The 18,975-nt window shown below is 40.7% G+C and overlaps 1 protein-coding gene across 4 annotated transcripts in view; it reads left to right on the plus strand.

The window, feature by feature from the left end:
- The window catches only part of NADK (NAD kinase), a 169,596-nt gene that overhangs the window by 117,098 nt on the left and 33,523 nt on the right, over positions 1–18,975 (plus strand). For 3 of the 4 annotated variants that reach the window (XM_089675923.1, XM_089675925.1, XM_089675926.1), the window contains one exon: positions 15,559–15,688. In XM_089675923.1, the coding sequence (XP_089532049.1) occupies positions 15,559–15,688 (130 nt within the window). Of the gene's footprint in view, positions 1–5,352; positions 5,897–15,558; positions 15,689–18,975 lie in introns of those variants that run through there. The other variant, XM_089675927.1, reaches the window with a different exon arrangement.

Below are 18,975 nucleotides of genomic sequence, written 5' to 3' on the forward strand. Positions count from 1 at the left end.
ATATGCCGTCATTACCTGTAATGTTGCGATACTGTACATCGCAACATGGGAAATAAATTGGTAACTTCATTCACAGAGGCACCAGTTAATCAGTTTGCCCTCTTTCAAACTCAGTAAGTTCTGACATGACTCTGTATTACAAGCAGTGCACACAGTGAATAATAAAAGTGAGGCTTCCCACATATTAGCTAGGGGTCTCATCACACAGCAGAAGCAAAATAATGTGACATCACTTCCGCTTTCAACGCAAAGCATGTTGTCACTTTCACACCTGCAAATCATGTAGTATAAATAGTATATATATGTCGTAGCGCTAAAAATAAATACACATTATGAAATAATACAATATTAATACAAAACTGTAAAAAAAATCCTAAAGGGATCCGAAATAAAGTGCAAAGAAATTTAAAGTGCAACTGTGTGAATATATCAAATGGGTCACAAAATCAGACCCTATATACTGTGAAAAAAACAAAAAACGACCCAATCCTAAATTGGGATAATACACACCAAATTGTGTCAGCAAGGTGAATCCCATACATGGGATAATCAATCATAAAGTGACAAGTGCCAAAACACAATATATAAAGTGTATACACAATACACACAGTGAAAAAAATGCTAAATATGTGTAGTGAAACAATCAAAAAATATTAAAATAATGCAGTGAAAAAAAACATATTTGTGAAAAACTGATCACATATAACACAGCAGCAAATGTCCAATCAAGTCCAATAATAGTGCTGTTGGAATCCTCCACACTAAAAACAGTGCTCCACTACCAACAGGGAACTGGTGCCGTGCGGTGTACACTCCAAAGAAATCCAAAAATGGCTGAAATGCCCGCTCACCTTCAATAAGTGACCCTACGGGTGGGTCAACACACTTTTGGATCACACCAGGATCCTACGGTATAGATCTCCTTAATGGCCGACCTCCATACACACAGGGTTCCAATTGTACCAAATATGTAATCCCCTTCCTGGATCGATAGGCAGGTCACCTTACTATCTCCAGCTTACTCACAGAAACTCTGCCCAACTCTCAGTTAGAACATGGCTATTTGGCTTTTCACCTTTATATCCTAAACATCTTCTGTTTTTAATCTTGATTTAGCCCAGAGTTGCCCTCACATTGACTAAAAACCTCCACGTGGTATAACCTCAGATTCTGCGCTATGCTCATTGTCTTGTTGGAATACAATACAAGTGGACTTATATTTCAGCAAGAGAATGAGCACAGCGCAGAATCTGAGGTTATACCACGTGGAGGTTTTTAGTCAATGTGAGGGCAACTCTGGGCTAAATCATGATTGAAGGTGAGCGGGCATTTCAGCCATTTTTGGATTTCTTTGGAGTGTACACCGCACGGCACCAGTTCCCTGTTGGTAGTGGAGCACTGTTTTTAGTGTGGAGGATTCCAACAGCACTATTATTGGACATTTGCTGCGGTGTTGTATGTGATCAGTTTTTCACAAATATTGTTTTTTCACTGCATATTTTAATATTTTTTGATTGTTTCACTCCACATATTTTGCATTTTTTTCACTGTGTGTATTGTGTATGCACTTTATATATTGTGTTTTGGCACTTGTCACTTTATGATTATCCCATGTATGGGATTCACCTTGCTGACACAATTTGGTGTGTTATCCCAATTTGGGATTGGGTCGTTTTTTGTTTTTTCACAGTATATAGGGTCTGATTTTGTGACCCATTTGATATATTCACACATTTGCACTTTAAATTTCTTTGCACTTTATTTCGGATCCCTTTTGGGATTTTTTATAGTTTTGTATTAATATTGTATTTCATAATGTGTATTTATTTTTAGTGCTGCACCATATATACACTGTTTATGTTATCTAATCTTTTGAGGTAAAGGGTTTGGGTGCTAGCAGCTGTGTTTTAGGTAGAGTTCATTTAGCGCAGGAGGAACCATTACACTCAAATCATGTAGTGTTTCCATATTTTTGTTCAACCCCTGTATATGTGGAGTGCTCTGTAAATGGATTGCGCTATATAAGTACCTAGAATAAATAAATTCAGCCACCAAATTCTAGTGTTTCATAGGGCCTTTTCTGCTGAGATCTCTGCACTTGATGCCCGTTTGATGGAATAGGGGAGAGCTCTGTTTGCCAGTTGGTTTCCTCACTTGTGCTACACTTTTAGACATCGCGCCGGGGGGTGTGAGACTTCATTGTAGGGTTGGGCATCATTCAGCCAGCACTGGTTAAATCAGAATCGGGGACACTTGGTTTATCCACTTTGGTCTTTTGCATCTTTAGTGCAAAAGAATCTTGTCCTTGCAAGATAATCAGTAAATATTTTTCGATGACAGGAATTTGCCTTGTAGCCAGTCCTCCAGACCTCCAGGCAAACCGCTAAGTAAATATACAGTTTTGTGTAAATGCATTTGCATGCAACACACTTGATTGGATTTCAGTTTCCTCCTCCTTCCCCTGGGTCTGAGCTTTGCTGTAATAGAGCGAGGCTGATCAAAAGTCAAATTCAGATACTTAGGCCCTATTCACACCTGAGTGTTTTGTAGTGCCAAGATCCAAAACGCTCAGGGAGAAAAAAAATCAATATTACTCTATGGAGCTGTTCACATCTCCACTCCAATTCTCTTGAATCAGTATTCCTGAAGCTCAAAAAAGATTTGTAGCTCCATTTGGGTAGGTTGATGCGTTTTTTGTGCGTTTTCAACCCCATAGAAATAAATGGAAACGTGCAAATCATGCGTTTTCATGCACTTTATTGCGTTTTGTCGCACAATCAAGAGCATTTTTCTGACATGGTAAAACATGGCAACAATTCATGTCACAGATGAAATTTTTCTCTATTGGCTAATACATAAACGCCAGAATGCCTCAAAGAAGAATTCCAGGCATTGACATGTGTTACATAATTGCATACTGTACCATACGTGGCCGATGCCCCTGGAAGCTGGAAATCACTGAAGCAGACACCACTACTCCAGTGATCTCCACTTGCTTCTGGGTCCCATGCTGAGCGGCCAGCCTAATGCCTTGTGAACACAGGTGGTCATCAGCTCAGCCCGGGCGCCATTCAGAGAATGGTTTGCATCTTCTAGATGAATGCAAAATGTTCTCTGATTGGACAAGGTGGAGAGCTTGACATCACTGCCCTATTTCTCCACCTTGTCCAAGCAAAGACTGCATTGCATCCATTCAGAAAACACAAAACATTCTCTAAATGGCGCCCGTGCTGAGCGGCCAACCTCCTGTGTTCACTATTCATAAGGCTGTCCGCTCAGCACGGGGACCTGGAAGCAAGTGGAGGTCACAGGAGTAGCGATAACTACTTCAGTGTTTTACAACTTCTGGGGGCTTCGGCCAGGTATGGTATATACATAGTTACATCGGTCCAAGGTGAACCCGTGTAGCTATGTATAGCATGCCAGTACCTGGAAATATTCTTTAGACTGAATTCAAAGCACTTTACTGCTGTGACAGCTCTCCGGTGACAGCTCTCCGGTGCCGGCTGTGCAAGGGGATGGGGTGGTGCCCGATTCAGCTTTTTTTTTTTTTGTGTGTGTTTTAAACTTTATTTGAAGGGCATTCATGGTAGTGTACAGCAGTGTGATGTGCTGCGTTGCTGTACATTGCCATGCACGGCACAGTGTGTTGCGATAAAATGCCATAAGCTGCGGTGTAAAGGGGCACATAGGAAACAATTATTTCCTGTGTGTCCCTTCGATGACAGACATTTTTCCATGCAGTAAAAAGTCTGTCACCGCATATAGTGTGAACTCACCCTTAAACTAGTTACTTTTAAAATGGCATGTATTTATACAGGGCCATTTGGATGATTTCTGTCACTATGCAAATAAATATAGAGCCAGATTAATTTGTGTTTATATCTTCCTGGAGTTCAGCTTTCAGCCTGGGTTCACATTTGTGCGGTGCGGCATATCGCATGTGATTCACACAGGAACCGCACCACATTCATGTGCCAATCACATGCGAATAATGTGTGGTGCGATTTTGAGCCATACATTTTGTATGGCTCAAATTGCACTGCATCCGCACCAAAAAGGTGCAGGACCCTTTTTGTAGTCCACACTAGAATCGGATCGCATGGGTATTCACACCTGTACGGTCCGTTTCTGCACATCGCACCGCGTTTTGTGGACCGATTTCAAGGTGTTGGTAATTTAACATACTCACCCGCAGCGGTGTGTATTAGAGCCAGATTAATTTGTCTGTATATCTTCCTGGAGTTCAGCTTTCAGCCTGGGTTCACACTTGTGTGGCATCCTAACCCCGGCACCACCTGCCTGGAGTTTGCATGTTCTCCCTGTGACTGCGTGGGTTTCCTCCGGGTACTCCGGTTTCCTCCCACACTCCAAAGACATGCTGGTAGGTTAATTGGCTCCTGTCTAAATTGTCCTTCGTATGTATATGTATGAATGTGAGTTAGGGACCTTAGACTGTACGCCCCTGAGGGTTAGGGACTGATGTGAATGTACAATATATGTATGTAAAGTGCTGTGTAAATTGACTGCGCTATATAAGTACCTGAAATAAATAATAAATATAGCATGTGATTCGCACAGGAACCGCACCGCATTCCTGTGCCAATCACATGCGAATTGTATGCGGTGCAATTTGAGCCATACATTTCGTATTACTCAAATTGCACTGCATCTGCACCAAAAATGTGCAGGACCCTTTTTTTGGTCCACACTAGAATCGGATGGCATGATTAATTTGTGTTCGATTCTGCACATTGCACTGCGTTTTGTGGACTGATTTCAGGGTGTTGTTAACTTACCATACACACCCGCAGCGGTTCACATGAACGGGGTGCGATTTGTGATGCGATGTGGAATTGGCACAGAAAACGCTGCGAATTCCACACTCAGTGTGAACCCAGGCTAAATGTTCAGACAGCCCAGCACACATCATACTGTCGTAAAAGCTTTGCCTTGTTTATTTTTCTGCTTCATGAGGTGTTTTTTGAGGAATCTGATTACAGATAAACGTCTTCTGAAGACTTCTTTTTATTGGTGTAAACGATACAACTAGATGCCTGAGCTGTCAGCATGCACGTGGTGGTAGATCTGTGTGCACAGGGAGTCTGATCCTCCTGGCTGTGTCCTCGGATCTCCTTGTATACACTGGAGCTCAGTCTAGATCTGTAGCATACAGGTGTGTGTGTGATTATTAGGAATGCACTTACTTCCTGATATGCCCTCCAGCCAATCAGCTGGGGCGATGTGATGATCCTTTTGTACAGTGAGGGCATGTTTCCTCCACCTGACTGATACAGGCACTAGATCTCCTCCTCCTATGGGCAGGTCCACTTTTATGTAATGTACTCTGCAAGTCTTAAGAGGCATTGCCGTGGCTTCAGAGCTGGATTACTGGATTCCTGTGCCCAGCTTCTCTACACCTGCCGAGTCTTGGGGCTGCAGGTTCCACCTGTATACGGAACTTCGGAAACATTTCACACTTGGTTTAGTTCCTTGAAGCTTTCCCGACAGACTCCATCTGAATGGCATGGCAGAGTATTACACATTCTCAAAGCAACGTCTTGCTGCACTTCAGCGGCATAGGAACACGTGAAGCTGTTTTCACTTAGTCCTGCAGGACAGAAGATTCCAGTGAATCTGCTTTCAGAAATGACTTGGGATTGCTGTCGCTTCCAGGCTCTCTTCCTGCCCTCTGTGCTCAGCTGCAATTTTTGTTTTCCCTTTTTTTGATTATTCTCATTCCAACATCGCCGTAATGTCGTGCTTCCAGTAGCATCGCACCTCTATCCGGAATCTCCAGCCGCAGCTTCTTAGAGATCTGAGGGTGCATGCAAAGCGCCATGAAGATTTTTGACAAAGTGAAGCCCCGAAACCTGCCCAAGAATAACTGGCAATGGTTAGTATCCATCACATTGGGGGCTTGTGTTTTGCCTCATCAGCGTGAATAAGTACATGATGTGAGCAAAGTTGTTGAATTGAAGCGGGGGGGGGGGGGGGGGGTTAACCACCACGGATTTCAGGGCAGCGAGCCAAGCCTGGGTTATCGCTGCTCAGCCACTGCTTATTCTGCAGTTGTCAAAAACGTCTGATTTAACCAGAAATTGCACTGATGAAAAGGGATGGGCAGCAATGTTTGTATATTTGTGTGTGTGTGTGTGTGTGGATTTTTGTTTTCTGGATTGCTGTTCTTTAACAAGGTGTTCACTGTTTTGTGCCAAAATTGTATGTATCTGTAGATTAAACATTTGAATGACTTTATTTTGTTGTGATGGGGTTTATAAACACACTATAAGGATTGTGTTCTCAGGTTTTGATTTCTGTCCTTTATTATGAGAAGTCAGTCCAGTGGGCAGAACCCATGGGCAGAAAATATGCGGTTTCATTGATGGAGGGGGGAAAATATAAAGAATAGTTATTGCATTTTATTTAGTTTATTTTTTTAGGAGCATTAGCTAGTCAGCTTTTTGGCTTTCCCAAGCTTTTATAATATGTCAGTTCAAATTGGTATAGCATGGACACTAAAAAGTATAACAGAAATATCATGCAGCAGATGTCAACAGACTTATGCAGTAAATGTTAAAAAATAGTATCTGTTCAAGTTTTTCATAGATCGGTTAAGAGCGAATTTAGATTGTGGTCATTGCGTATTACACCTCTTTATTGAGTAAGTCTGTAATTGGCCTCTCTAGGTTTTTGCATGTGCATTAGTGACTTTTAGTTATTGTTGATATGTTTCTGTCCCAGGTATGTTTATATTGACCACTGTTAAACTTCCCACTAGCATCTGCCATGACTGAAGGATATAAGGAGTCATCAAAAAGTGACTAGCAATTGCATTTTGAAATAGGATCTTGTTGAAATTGCTTGAAAATGGGTCACTTTAGTAGTTGTGTAGGACTTTTTTTTTTTTTACCCTATTTTGGGTCACGTGTATGTGTGTGTGTGTGTGTGTATGTATGTATGTGTGTGTGTATGTATGCATGTATGTATGTGTAATTTCTACTGTTTTAGCAGTCCTCTACTCAGCTCTTACTTAAACTGGGGTTTCTCAGCCAGGGTTCTGTGGAATCCTAGGGTTACTCCCAGATGAGTAACCACTGACACTAATGATCTGTTTAGCTATCTGTAAGGAGGGAATTCTTCCCAATGTAAGGAACATTCTATCTACTGACCATCACACTAATGTACTGTGAGCTGTAAATATAATAATCATTAACAGGGGTTTCCTGAAGCCAAAAAGTTATTTCACGGGTTCCTCCATTTTAAAAGATTGAGAAAGGCTGACTTAAACATTAATGTCCTCCTGTTGGTATGTAAAAAGAAATTAAAAACCATTACTTTTTTTTTTTAATATAGTTTACCTCTGTTTTTGAACTGGTAATGAAGCCGTGTTTTTATCTTCATGCTTGTCTGTAATGCTTTAATGCAATCCCCAAGTTCAGTGTGCGGTTCTGCATACATGTTTACTTGAGTTTGTGGTGAGGTTGCAGTGTATTCTTTTGGCTTTATGTATTTTCAATGAGTTGCATTTGCATGTGCGCAGCAATGGTGTAAACTAGGCTTATTGAAATACATACATTTTTCTTGCATATGCATTTGTACTGCATTTAAAAACATGTCCAACTGTGTCTGATGTAAACAAGCCTTAACCACTTCACCTCTGGAAGATTTACCCCCCTTCCTGACCGGGTCATTTTTTTGCGATGCGGTGCTGTTATTTTAACTTATAATTGCACGGTCATGCAACGCTGTACATAAATGACATTTGTTATATTTTCCCCACAAATAGAGCTTTCTTTGGTGGTATTTGATCACTTCTGCATTTTTAATGTTTTCATTATAAACAAACAAATACCAACAATTTTGAAAAGAAAAAAGTTACAGCGTCTACAAACTATGGCACATATACTGGATTTTTTTTTAATACTAGTAATGGCAGCAAATAGCAACTTATAGCGAGACTGTGATATTGCGACTGATGTTTTTACACTAACTGACACTTTGTGGGAACCAATGACACTAATACAGTGATCAGTGCTAAAAATATTCACTGGCACTGCACTAATAACACTGGCTGGGAAGGGTTTAAACATCTAGGGTGAGCAAAGGGTTAACTGTGTGCCTAGCTATGTGCTTGGTTACACTAGGTGGTGCTTTTACTAGGGGAAGTGAAGGATCATGTTCCCAGCTTTGCAGGGACACACAATCTTTCACTCCCTCCATCAGAACAGAATTCTGTTTACATAGACGTAGCTCTGTCCTGACAATCGGCGGTTGTCGGCGGACTTCTGTTCACTAGTACAAAATAAATAAAAAAAAAAAAAAAATATATATATATATACACACACAAACACAATAGTTGCAATAGATGGACTGAGAATATATATACATAGAGACATAGAACCTACCTGTAGATTTTATTTCAGATCATCACTGCTCCTGCATGTTTATTCTGCACCCTATATGTGGCCCAACTGTTTGCAGATTAAATCTTGTCAATTTCTTCAACCTGATAATTGGGTTGTAGCCCTAAAACTAATATTGTATTTTGCTGTACTATTTGGAGGTCTAGAGGTTCACCTTTAATGCTAGCTGCTGTTGATATTTTGGGCTCGCATATATTCTTTGCATATTGATAATTGGGTTGTGTTTGTGAACCACCTTATCCTATTAACAATACCAACATACACACATGACCGATATTTCTGCTGACCAGAGTCACCTAGACAATGCAGTAAACAGCTGTAGCTCAATGGACCTCACACTTAATGTCACAGACAGAAGTTGCTCATTTAGCAACTTGTGGCAGTGGAGGGTGGAGGCAGAAGATTGGAGCTTCCACTTTGGATGGAACTCTGCTTTAGCAATTGACTTCTGTCAAGCATGAATGTTGGAAGTGTTTTCTTGATAATTGGCTGCCAACAACGGATGCAGAAGACAATGTCACAGCAGGGAGATCTCTCTATCTACCTCTGTTGTGTAGATGGAGGAACCCATTTTTTTAATTTGTTTTTTTTTCAATCACGTGCTGGCTGATCAAGAGAGAAAAAAAGTAATATATGGCCAGCTTTAGGCTTCTTATACATCTAGAGAACTCCAGCCGTGGCACTTTCCCATAGACAGTCCTCCATCTGCCTTTCTCCACTTTGGATTCTCACTTCTCTTGCTGTATTCTCTGTAAAGTGAAGGACCACAGTGACCACAAGTGGGAAGAACTGGGAAAAGCTCTCTAATGAAACACAAACTAGTGCTGTTCTAATTTTCTGATTTATATCCAGAAACAAATGATAATATTTGGTGGTTCCAAGTGTTAAAGTGTAGGGTATAGGCAGTTTATTACAGCATATTGATTATGTAATTTCAGGTTTGTCCTTTTTTGTCAGATGGTCTTGTCACAGGAGTTATTGAACGATCTCTCCATGTGCAACTTCTGTCTGTGACATTAAGTGTGAGGTCCATTGAGCTACAGCTGTTTACTGCATTGTCTAGGTGACTCTGGTCAGCAGAAATATCGGTCATGTGTGTATGTTGGTATTGTTTATAGTATAAGGTGGTTCACAAACACAACTCAATTATCAGGTTGATTAAATTGACAAGATTTAGTCTGCAACCAGTTGGGCCACACATATAGGGTGCAGAACAAACCTGCAGGAGCAGTGATGATCTGAGATGAGAATAAAATCTCCAGGTAGGTTCTGTGTGCTAATCAGTCCATCTATGGCACCTTGCTCCCTATTGCTGCCTCCTAGGCCTTGTGGTGAAGGGCAAATACTATGTGTTTTGAGTTGCATTCCTCTTTCGTTTGAGATCAATTCGAGACACTTTTGGAATCCTGTAGCATTCCTTCACCCATACAGATGGCTGCCTTCTGACCTGAACTTGGCTCCCTTCTCCAAGCTACATTTGTATTCCTGCTGACTTGTATGGGAAGAGAAGTAATTTTGAAGTGTACAACAGCCCATGTACACAGACACCCAGCATGCACAAAATAGCAGCTATGTCAGTGAATGGAACATCAGCCGAAACTCTGGTTGTTCAATTGGTAACAATCAGATTCTTCCATGTATGACCAATTCCAAGATGTCTAGAAATGAGGTCCAATACTTGCGCACACGGTGTTGGGACTGTCCAGCATCATGTGGAAATGATCAAATCAAAGCAGAGCTGACCACTGGAGCATCAGTTAAACATGTCAGAAAATTCTTGGACAAGTTCTTTTCTTTCATACTCCTGCCAACAGTTTAAAGTGTGTCACTTCAGTGAGCTGCTATGAGGTGTTTTCACAGGTCTCTGCCATTTTAAAATGTTCAGTTGGGGTATATCAACTTCATCTCGAAAGGATTTCTGATACAATGGTACTAAAATATTGTCTACATTTTGTAGTAGATTTCGGTAATATTTCAACTGAGCAAGCGCCAGAAACTGTAAAGCCAGCTCGGGAACACAAAATGGGAAAACTGGAATCTTTTGTACCACACAAAAGCATCATAGTGCCTTAATCCCGTCATATCAGTTATGAATGCAGTCATTTACACAGTACATAGTTATTCTTTGTGTGGAAAAAAATGTACCCTTCCCATTGACACAGCACTAGAAGAACTGGGGTCCTGGATTCAGTTCTCATCAAGGACAACATCTGCTAGGAGTTTATATTTGGTGTCCTCTGACTAAGCTTGCCCTAGCAAGTGTGTATCTGTAAAGCTGTGCTATGTGTGTGTATATGTATGTGTGTGTATGTGTATATATATATATATGTGTGTGTGTGTGTGTGTGTATAGTATTGTTGCTTATGGTTACCCTTGGCTTATTCCCATGATTCTGTATCCATAAAGGGGAAAAAAAAAACATCTTACAAGTGTCATCTATTGGAAACGTTTGTTTATTTTAGGTACTTGTATTGAGATGGCATTTTACTCAGTGCTTTATGTATTGTATGTTCACATCTGTCCCTGCCCTCAAGGAGCTTGCAATCTAAGGTTCCTATCTCGCATTCATTTATACACATACTAGGGCCAGTTTAGACCAGAACCCATTAACCTACCAGCATGTCTTTTGCATGTGAGAGGAAACTGATGTACCTAGAAACATGCACACTCCATGCAGTTTGTATCCTGGTTGGGATTCAAACCAAGGACCCCAGTACTGCAAGAAATGCTAACCACTAATGTGTAAGTTCATCAAATTTCAGAGGAGGTCTGGAAGGTCGCGTACTGCTGGTCACAAAGAGAGATTGATGGATGGATGGAGCTTGCTATGTGCAGAGTGTGCCTATAGTAAAATGGAGTTCAAGCACCTTCAGCCTGTAGAAACATTTGGATTCGCAATGCTACTCAAAACAAATTTGCTCATGTATATAAGCTTTTGAGAAATCCAGGTGGCTGTACAGACGTCAGTACATTGGCAAGGTTTCAGACTGGCATACACACCCTGCTTCTGACTCCCTCATTTATTTGATGTATATGTATGTGTGCATATTATAAATATATATATATATATATATATATATATATATAGATCGATCAAATCATATTAAAACACTGATCAGATGACATTATGACCACTGCCTAGTAAAGTGAAAAACATTAATTATCTTGATGCAATGCCATCGGAAAGTGGGCGGAATATATTAGGCCCAAGTGAATATGTTCCTGAAGTTGATGTGTTTAACCCCTTGCTTACAGGGCACTTATACCCCCTTCCTGCCCAGGCCAATTTGCAGCTTTCAGCCCAGTCGCAATTTGAATGACAATTGCACGGTCATGCAACACTGTACCCATATGAAATTTTTATCATTTTTTTTCACACAAATAGAGCTTTCTTTTGGTGGTATTTAATCGCCACTGGGTGTTTTATTTTTTGCGCTATAAACAAAAAAAAACAAAAAATTTGAAAAAAAAAAAGTTTTTCTTTGTTTCTATTATAAAATTTTGCAAACAGGTAATTTTTCTCCTTCACTGATGTGCGTTGATGTGGCTGCACTGATAGGCACTGATGAGGTGGCATGGATAGGCAGCACTGATAGGCGGCACTGCAGGGCACAGGTGGGCGGTACCGATAATCCGTGTTGATCACTTCTCTGACAATTGCCTGTTATCAGCAGTACTTTTCTCATGCTGTGACAGTGTGAGGAAAGTGCAGCCGATAATCAGCAACTGCATTTACGCGGTGATCTGCTCTGTCATTGGACACAGCTGATCATGTGGTAGAAGGGCTCTATGATTGGCCATTTACCGTATCACGTGATCAGCTGTGTCCGTAGGACACAGAGATCACCAGTGGCGCCAGGTGCGCGCCACTGGGGGTGTGCGCAGGGGGCGTGTTTTGAAATTATATCCATGGATGTCTTCCCAGAACTAGAAAACTGTGCTGTAGCCGTATTTCACTATAGCGTGGTAGGGAAGAGGTTTAAGCAGAAAAAATAGGCAAGTGTAAGGATTTGAGCAAATTTGACAAGGGACAAATTGGAATGACTAGACAATTGGGTTAAAGCAACTCCAAAACTGCAGCTCTTTTGGTATGTTCCTGGTCTGCAGTGGTAAGGGCTAAGCAAAAGTGGTCCAGGGAAGGAAAACTGGTGAGCCTGAGACAGGGTCATAGGTGGCCAGGGCTCATTGATGCAGATGGGAACCGAAGGCTGGCCTGTGTAGTCCTACCCAAGACTGCTGAAAAATGTAATGCTGGTTCTGATAGAAAGTTGTCAGAACACACAGTGCATCGCAGTTTGTGGTGTATGGGGATGTGTAGCCTCAGACTACTTAGGGTGCCCACACAGACCTGTATCCACAGCCAAAAGCACTAACAATGGGCATGTGAACTTCAGAACTGGACCATGGAGCCAATGGAAGACGATGGCCTGGTCTGAAGAATTATGTTTTCTTTTACGTTGTGTAGATGGCTGGGCACGTGTGTGTTGCTTACCCAGGGAGGAGATGGCACCAGGATGAAGTATGGGAAGAATGCAAGCCAGGGGAGGCAGAGCGTGATGCTTAGTCTAGTGGAGTCCATGCCTTAATGCCTCCATTGGTGTCAATAAAAAAACACATCACAAATTTACCAAAAAATGCACCCAGGTTTGTTTATAAGTGAATTTTTAGGGTAACGTGCAAAAATATGCAGCATCTTCTCTTTCAATATAGAGCAGTACATCTATGAATTTCTGATTACATCATTGAAATGCAGCTCCCTAACACCACCAGCACTCATGCAGCCCCACAGAAGAACACTGCCGCCACCACATTTCACTCTAGGCACCATGCATTTTTCTTTGTACTCCTCACCTTAGCAACACCATACAGTTTCAGGAACATTTATCTTGGTCTCATCACGCCAAAGTACAGAGTCCCTACCAGTAGTCTCCTTTTTCAGCATGGGCCCTGGAAAATTCTAGGCAGGCTTTTTTGTGTATGGGCTTTAGGAGAGGCTTCCTTCGTGGACAACACCCATGCATGTCATTCCTCTGCAGTGTACACCGTATTGTATCTTGGGAAACAATCACCCCAGTTTGGCTTTCTACTTCTTTAGATAACTGCAGTGAACTTGCATGCCAACTTTCTTCAACCCATCTAATCAGATGACGCTTCTGTCAACAGCCTGGACATCTCTGTGAGATGGTTGCAGTTCCATCTTTGTTAAATTTTTGTATCACTTTTTCTACAGTATTCTGACTGATAAGTAAAGCTTTGCTGATCTTCTTGTAGCTTTCACCTTTCTTGTGTAAAGAAAATATTTTTTTCTCAGACCTTGTGACATTTCTCTTCCATGTGGTGCCATTGCTGACAGCATGAAATGGGAAGGGGTTTTCTTTAAGCAACGCCCTTTTATAATCAACTGTCTGCTGGACACCTGTTTATTGACTAATTAGACTCACCTGTAGTTGAATTTTTGCTAATTAGATTTTGTTGCGTAAAATTTAGCTTTGCTCCTAAGACTTTTCATTGGGGTGTATTCATTTTTGCAACATGGTCTTGAATAAATTTGTTAGGAAAAATACTTTGTGTGTGCAAATTAACAAATCTTGTTTGCAATCAATGGCCCTCATTTGTGGTCGTATTTTGTAGTATTGTGTCCCATAGAACATGTTGATTTTGAAAGGAAAGTATAAAGGTTTTTTTGACAAATCTGTTGGGGTGTACTCATTTCTGCTGAGCACTGTATATGTGTTTTAGTAATTCATTCTGCCATTCCATAAATCTGCATTAAACTCAAATATACAAATGGTTGGGCTCATGCCCACATCTATACATATTCTGAAATATTTGCCATAGCATTTTTATGCTGTAACGCTAAACGCAGACCCTTGTTTAGATTGCCGTCCATTTTGGGCTAGGTATGGTTTAGTCCTCATGCACATTGGACGTTTTGTACAGCTGCTGTTTTTTGGCTTTTGGCGGTTTATTTCTACAACCAATAACCGCATGTTATCCTGTGTGTCCATCCACACAAACACTGTAATCAGCGTTTTTTGGCTGGCAAAAAACCCAGAACTGGTGGGTTTCTAGAGTTTTGTAGCTGTAAAAACAGTCTAACGCAGTAAAGCCAATACATTGCTAAACGCTAATGCACAAACGTTGAAAAACTCACGTTTTTAACGTGACTTTAGACCGCTAACATTACCAGCTTTATTAAAACGCCCAGTGTGCATGGAGCCTTATAGTCTGAAGTCTTCCTTAATTAAATTGTGGTAAGAAGTAAACCATGTTTAGTTTACATCTATAAATTATTTTAATTACTGTTTATTCATTTATATATCCTGTTATAATGACGGTTTCATTGCCCTTCAGTGTTAATGGACAGTTTTTAGATATTTTATGATACATCTAGTAGTTTTCAGTGTAATCTCACTTTAAGCAGATGTTTTGATTACGAAAGTGGTTCACTGACTGTTCCTCACATTCTGATTGGCTCCTGAAGCCTTACTACTGAACGTTCCACATTATAAGTCCATTAGGACCAAGCAAGGCTGGACACACTTAGCCCATCACACTCATATCTTGTATCCTTCACTTGCTGCCTATCCTCTTTGATTGCAAAGCAGTTTTTGCCTTGCCTTTGGTCTGAGTGCCATTTTTTTTTCTTTGTGCCTTTTATCCGAAGCTTTGACTTGCCTATTACATTGAGGAGATGTTTAGCATCTACTTTCCAGACAGATATGTTGACCTTTTCATAAGACAAGTCACATCGCTGTGCTGCCACTGCTCAAGGCTCTTTGAGAAAGTGAACGTACAACCAGCGAAGCTGTACGGTGGACTCATAATCTTTTGCTTATCTACTGCACAAGGCTTTTTCTGTAAATTCAAAGGAATTAAATGAGTATTCTATTTTTGTTTCAAAGTCACCAATCATATGCCACTTTTCAGTGGTCTGGCAGGTTATGAGTTAACAAAGCCATCTAATTTTGTTGCTTGGACTGGCATGTTGTGTCTTCATCCTGCGTTGCTGTTCGAGTCTCAGTTGGCAAGAGCAGCAAAACTGCTAATGAAAGTTTTTTTTTTTTCTAGGAGTAACAGACTATTAGCAAATTTCAGAAAGTAAAATCTATTGCTATTGTTGTTTTACCAGGCATATTCAGGACCCAGCGAGCCAGCTACTAACGTGGAACAAACCACCCAAAAGTGTGCTGGTGATCAAGAAAGTCAGAGATGCAAGTTTACTGCAGCCCTTCAAGGAGCTTTGCGTGTTCCTTACAGAGGTGAGTGAGATTTTCCCTCTGGATTAGGAGTGGGATAGCCATTTACATGAGTACTTTTCAAATATTTTTTGAATTTACATGTAATAGAGATGAACCTGATCTAAATAATATTATAAATGTGTGTCAATGATCCAAAATAATATAGGAAAGATCTTTAGCAACCCCCCCTCCAACCAAGGATTGCCTAGTTGTAGAATACTCTCAGCAGGTGTAGAATTTCAGTAATACAAGAATAACAGCATTTTTATGGCATTATATTGTGTTCATAGTGTTTTATAGGTATATTGTTACCACTAGAGGGGAGAAAGTGAATACCTATTGATCGATGTTTGATTAGTCGGCTTTTCTATCATCCAAGTGTGTTAATGGTAGTTTCTGTATTTAGTTTAGAACTGCACGTGCTTACTGCTCCTTCTTAATATGCAAGTCTTTGACACGCCAAAAATAATACATCTGTCTATATCTCAACAGTTCATTGGAAGTGAGCGCTTTGATCTACTCTCTTTAATAGCTAATCTGCATATCTCTACATTTAATATAATGGCAAAAATATGGAATAGGAAAACATGTAAAAAGTGAAAGTCACATCAGCAGTAACCATCTACTACTACGGTGGCTGTGGACATTGAAATATTTACAAATTCTTAACCTGCAGTAAATGAGCTTTAAAGCCAAAAACCCTTTTGTCGCACTGGAACACATCTTTCCAGCAGGACAAAAGCTCATCGAATTATATGGCTTCAGATCATATGAGACGTTTCACACTGCTGTGCTGTGTTTGTGTTGCATTTTGAAAATTCACACATGCTGCATTTTTGGCACTTTTTTAAAAAGCGCACCAAAGATGCTGCTTCCATTGATGTCAATAAAAAAACGCACCACAAATTTATCAAAAAATGCACCCAGGTTTGTTTATAAGTGAATTTTTAGGGTAACGTGCAAAAATATGCTGGTTGTTGAGGAGCAGGCACCCACCAGCATCCTTAACAGTAAATGCTGGCTTCCTTAATAGCCAGCGGGTATATAAACAATGCCCCCTTCCTCAGTCCTCCATGCTGTGTAGAATGTCAGTCCAGTCTTCCCAACGCCTCCTTTCCTTAGATTCTGGGAACCGATGCTCGCTGTCTCTCCACCTCCTCCCCCCTCCGATGGTAGCATTGCTTCTGCACAAGTGGGGCTGGAGCATGCTGACCACTGGGGGGAAGCATTATCACTCTTTGTTAAGGATGCTGGTGGGTTCTAGCTCCTTATCAACCACCTACCAGTGTCCTTAACAACCAGTGAATAGCTGGTTGTTAAGGAGCAGGCAGCGTCCTTAACAATAAGCTATTAACCGCTTATGCGCTGCATGCAATGCATTTCAAACATGCTATATGATTTTTAAAAACACATAGTGCATTTTACAAGTGCTGAAGTGTAAAAACTGATTTGCTGCAGTGTGAAATCAGCCCAAGTTTAGTTAAAACAAGCCATCCCTGACCTTCAAGGCAGGTGTCAGGACTCTGATCTCTCCTCTTTTCTGTGCACCTGTTCTGTATATACATTGGAGACCGGAAGGCTGCTGGGAGGGAGAGGTAGAGTGAACTGAGTTGCTGAGTTATTGGGCTTGTTAATTCCCTCAAGGCAAGTACTTTGGCTATAATATTTTAGGATGAATTCCACAGTAGATACAGAGGTTATTGAAGGATTGTTAAAGTGCATTTATTGTATGTAAATATTTAAATATCCATGGCCTGACCACAGTTGTTCAAGGTGAACGCTGCAGTAATAACTGCCTACTGAAATTACACTATACCTTCCCTTTTAAAAAATAAATCTTTTAAACTAAACTTTGAGGCTTTTCGCACCTGAAAGCCGGGTTATGCAAACCCCTTTAATACAAACTACTACTAGAGGCTACAAAAATCTCACGCAATACACTTTATGAAAGTCCGTGTTTGCATAGATGAGCAAAGTCCTCATCTTACCCCCATGTGACTGCACATGGGCCTGGCAGTAGATAGTTCAGGCAGTGCGGATTTTAGGACTGAAGAGGATTCATGCCTAATTTCTCCATACCCCAGAAGCCAGGATGTTTCAACGTTCCCTGGTTGCTCCCTAGTTTGTTTTATGCAGCCTCACAATTTCAGATTTTTTTTTTTTTTTTTTTTAGATGTTGGATTATACAGTGAATCTTTAGTCTTTCTTTTCATTAGCATATTGACATTTTAATGAACTGTAATACAGCCAAACCTTCCCTCTTTTCTTTCTTTTTTTTTAATGGGGAGGAGAGCAAAGTCCTGTTAGGTCTTTATTGCTGTCTGTGTGAGATTTGGTGAGATTTTACCCCCAATTTCCCATCTTTTTGAGGGGTCTAAGACAAATGAAAGCAAGGGGAAATCTGGGGACACCACAAATGTTATTTTTGTAGAAAACAGGAGGGTTAGAAAAATAGGTTTTTACTGCCTGCGTCCCCTCTGGAAAGATTTCACCATTTTCTTCTGTTTGACACAGTCATCACAGATATTAGTACAAACCTGTATACAGTGCAGAAGTGAAAGAGTGCCAGACAGTTGAAAGTTAGTTAATTCCTCTAAAACAGGGGTCTTCAAACTTTATAAACAAAGGGCCAGTTTACTATCCTTCAGACTTTGAGGTGGGGGGGACAGATTGTGGCCAGGGGGGGTAGGAAATATCCTGTATTCAGTGGGATTAAACAATGCCACAGGCTTTGTGGTCTGTGGAAATATATAAATTACATAGCACCTGTGGTCAGCAGATATCATATTTGAGGAATAGTGCCCCATTGTTTGTGTCAGTGGCAGGAATTATGCTCCACTTTTGGTGTCGGTGGGAAGAATAGTGCCCCAAGGGCTGAATAAAGGCTAGCAAAGGCTTGCATTTACCCTGCGAGCTGCATTTTGGAGACCTCTGCTCTAAAATATCCATGAATAAGACAGCATGTTTCAGATGTTCTGAAGGACCCCCTTCATCAGGTGTTCGAACAGCCAGTGGCAGAGAATACTGGGACTATGAAGAATTTAGTGAAAAACTAGATTGCATGTGTGCTATTTTGTACTTTCCCAACTGATGCAGCCACAACCAGTATTTAGACTTTTCATTGTAAGGAATCTAGTGCTTCTAACCTTTTTATAGCAATGCAAATTCAAATGAAATGTAACCATTCCCCACTCTGGTAAAAAAACAAAAACAAAATGTGAAGCAATCACTAGTGGTCAGGGAAGGTAGTGGTACTAAGAACCAATTTTCAATAAAGACTGCTGATTTTAGCAGAAGAGTGGGGGGCT

The sequence above is a fragment of the Staurois parvus genome, unplaced genomic scaffold, assembly GCF_062004578.1.
Source record: "Staurois parvus isolate SC_StPar_1 unplaced genomic scaffold, SC_StPar_1.0 ptg000160l, whole genome shotgun sequence".
Lineage (NCBI taxonomy): Eukaryota > Metazoa > Chordata > Amphibia > Anura > Ranidae > Staurois > Staurois parvus.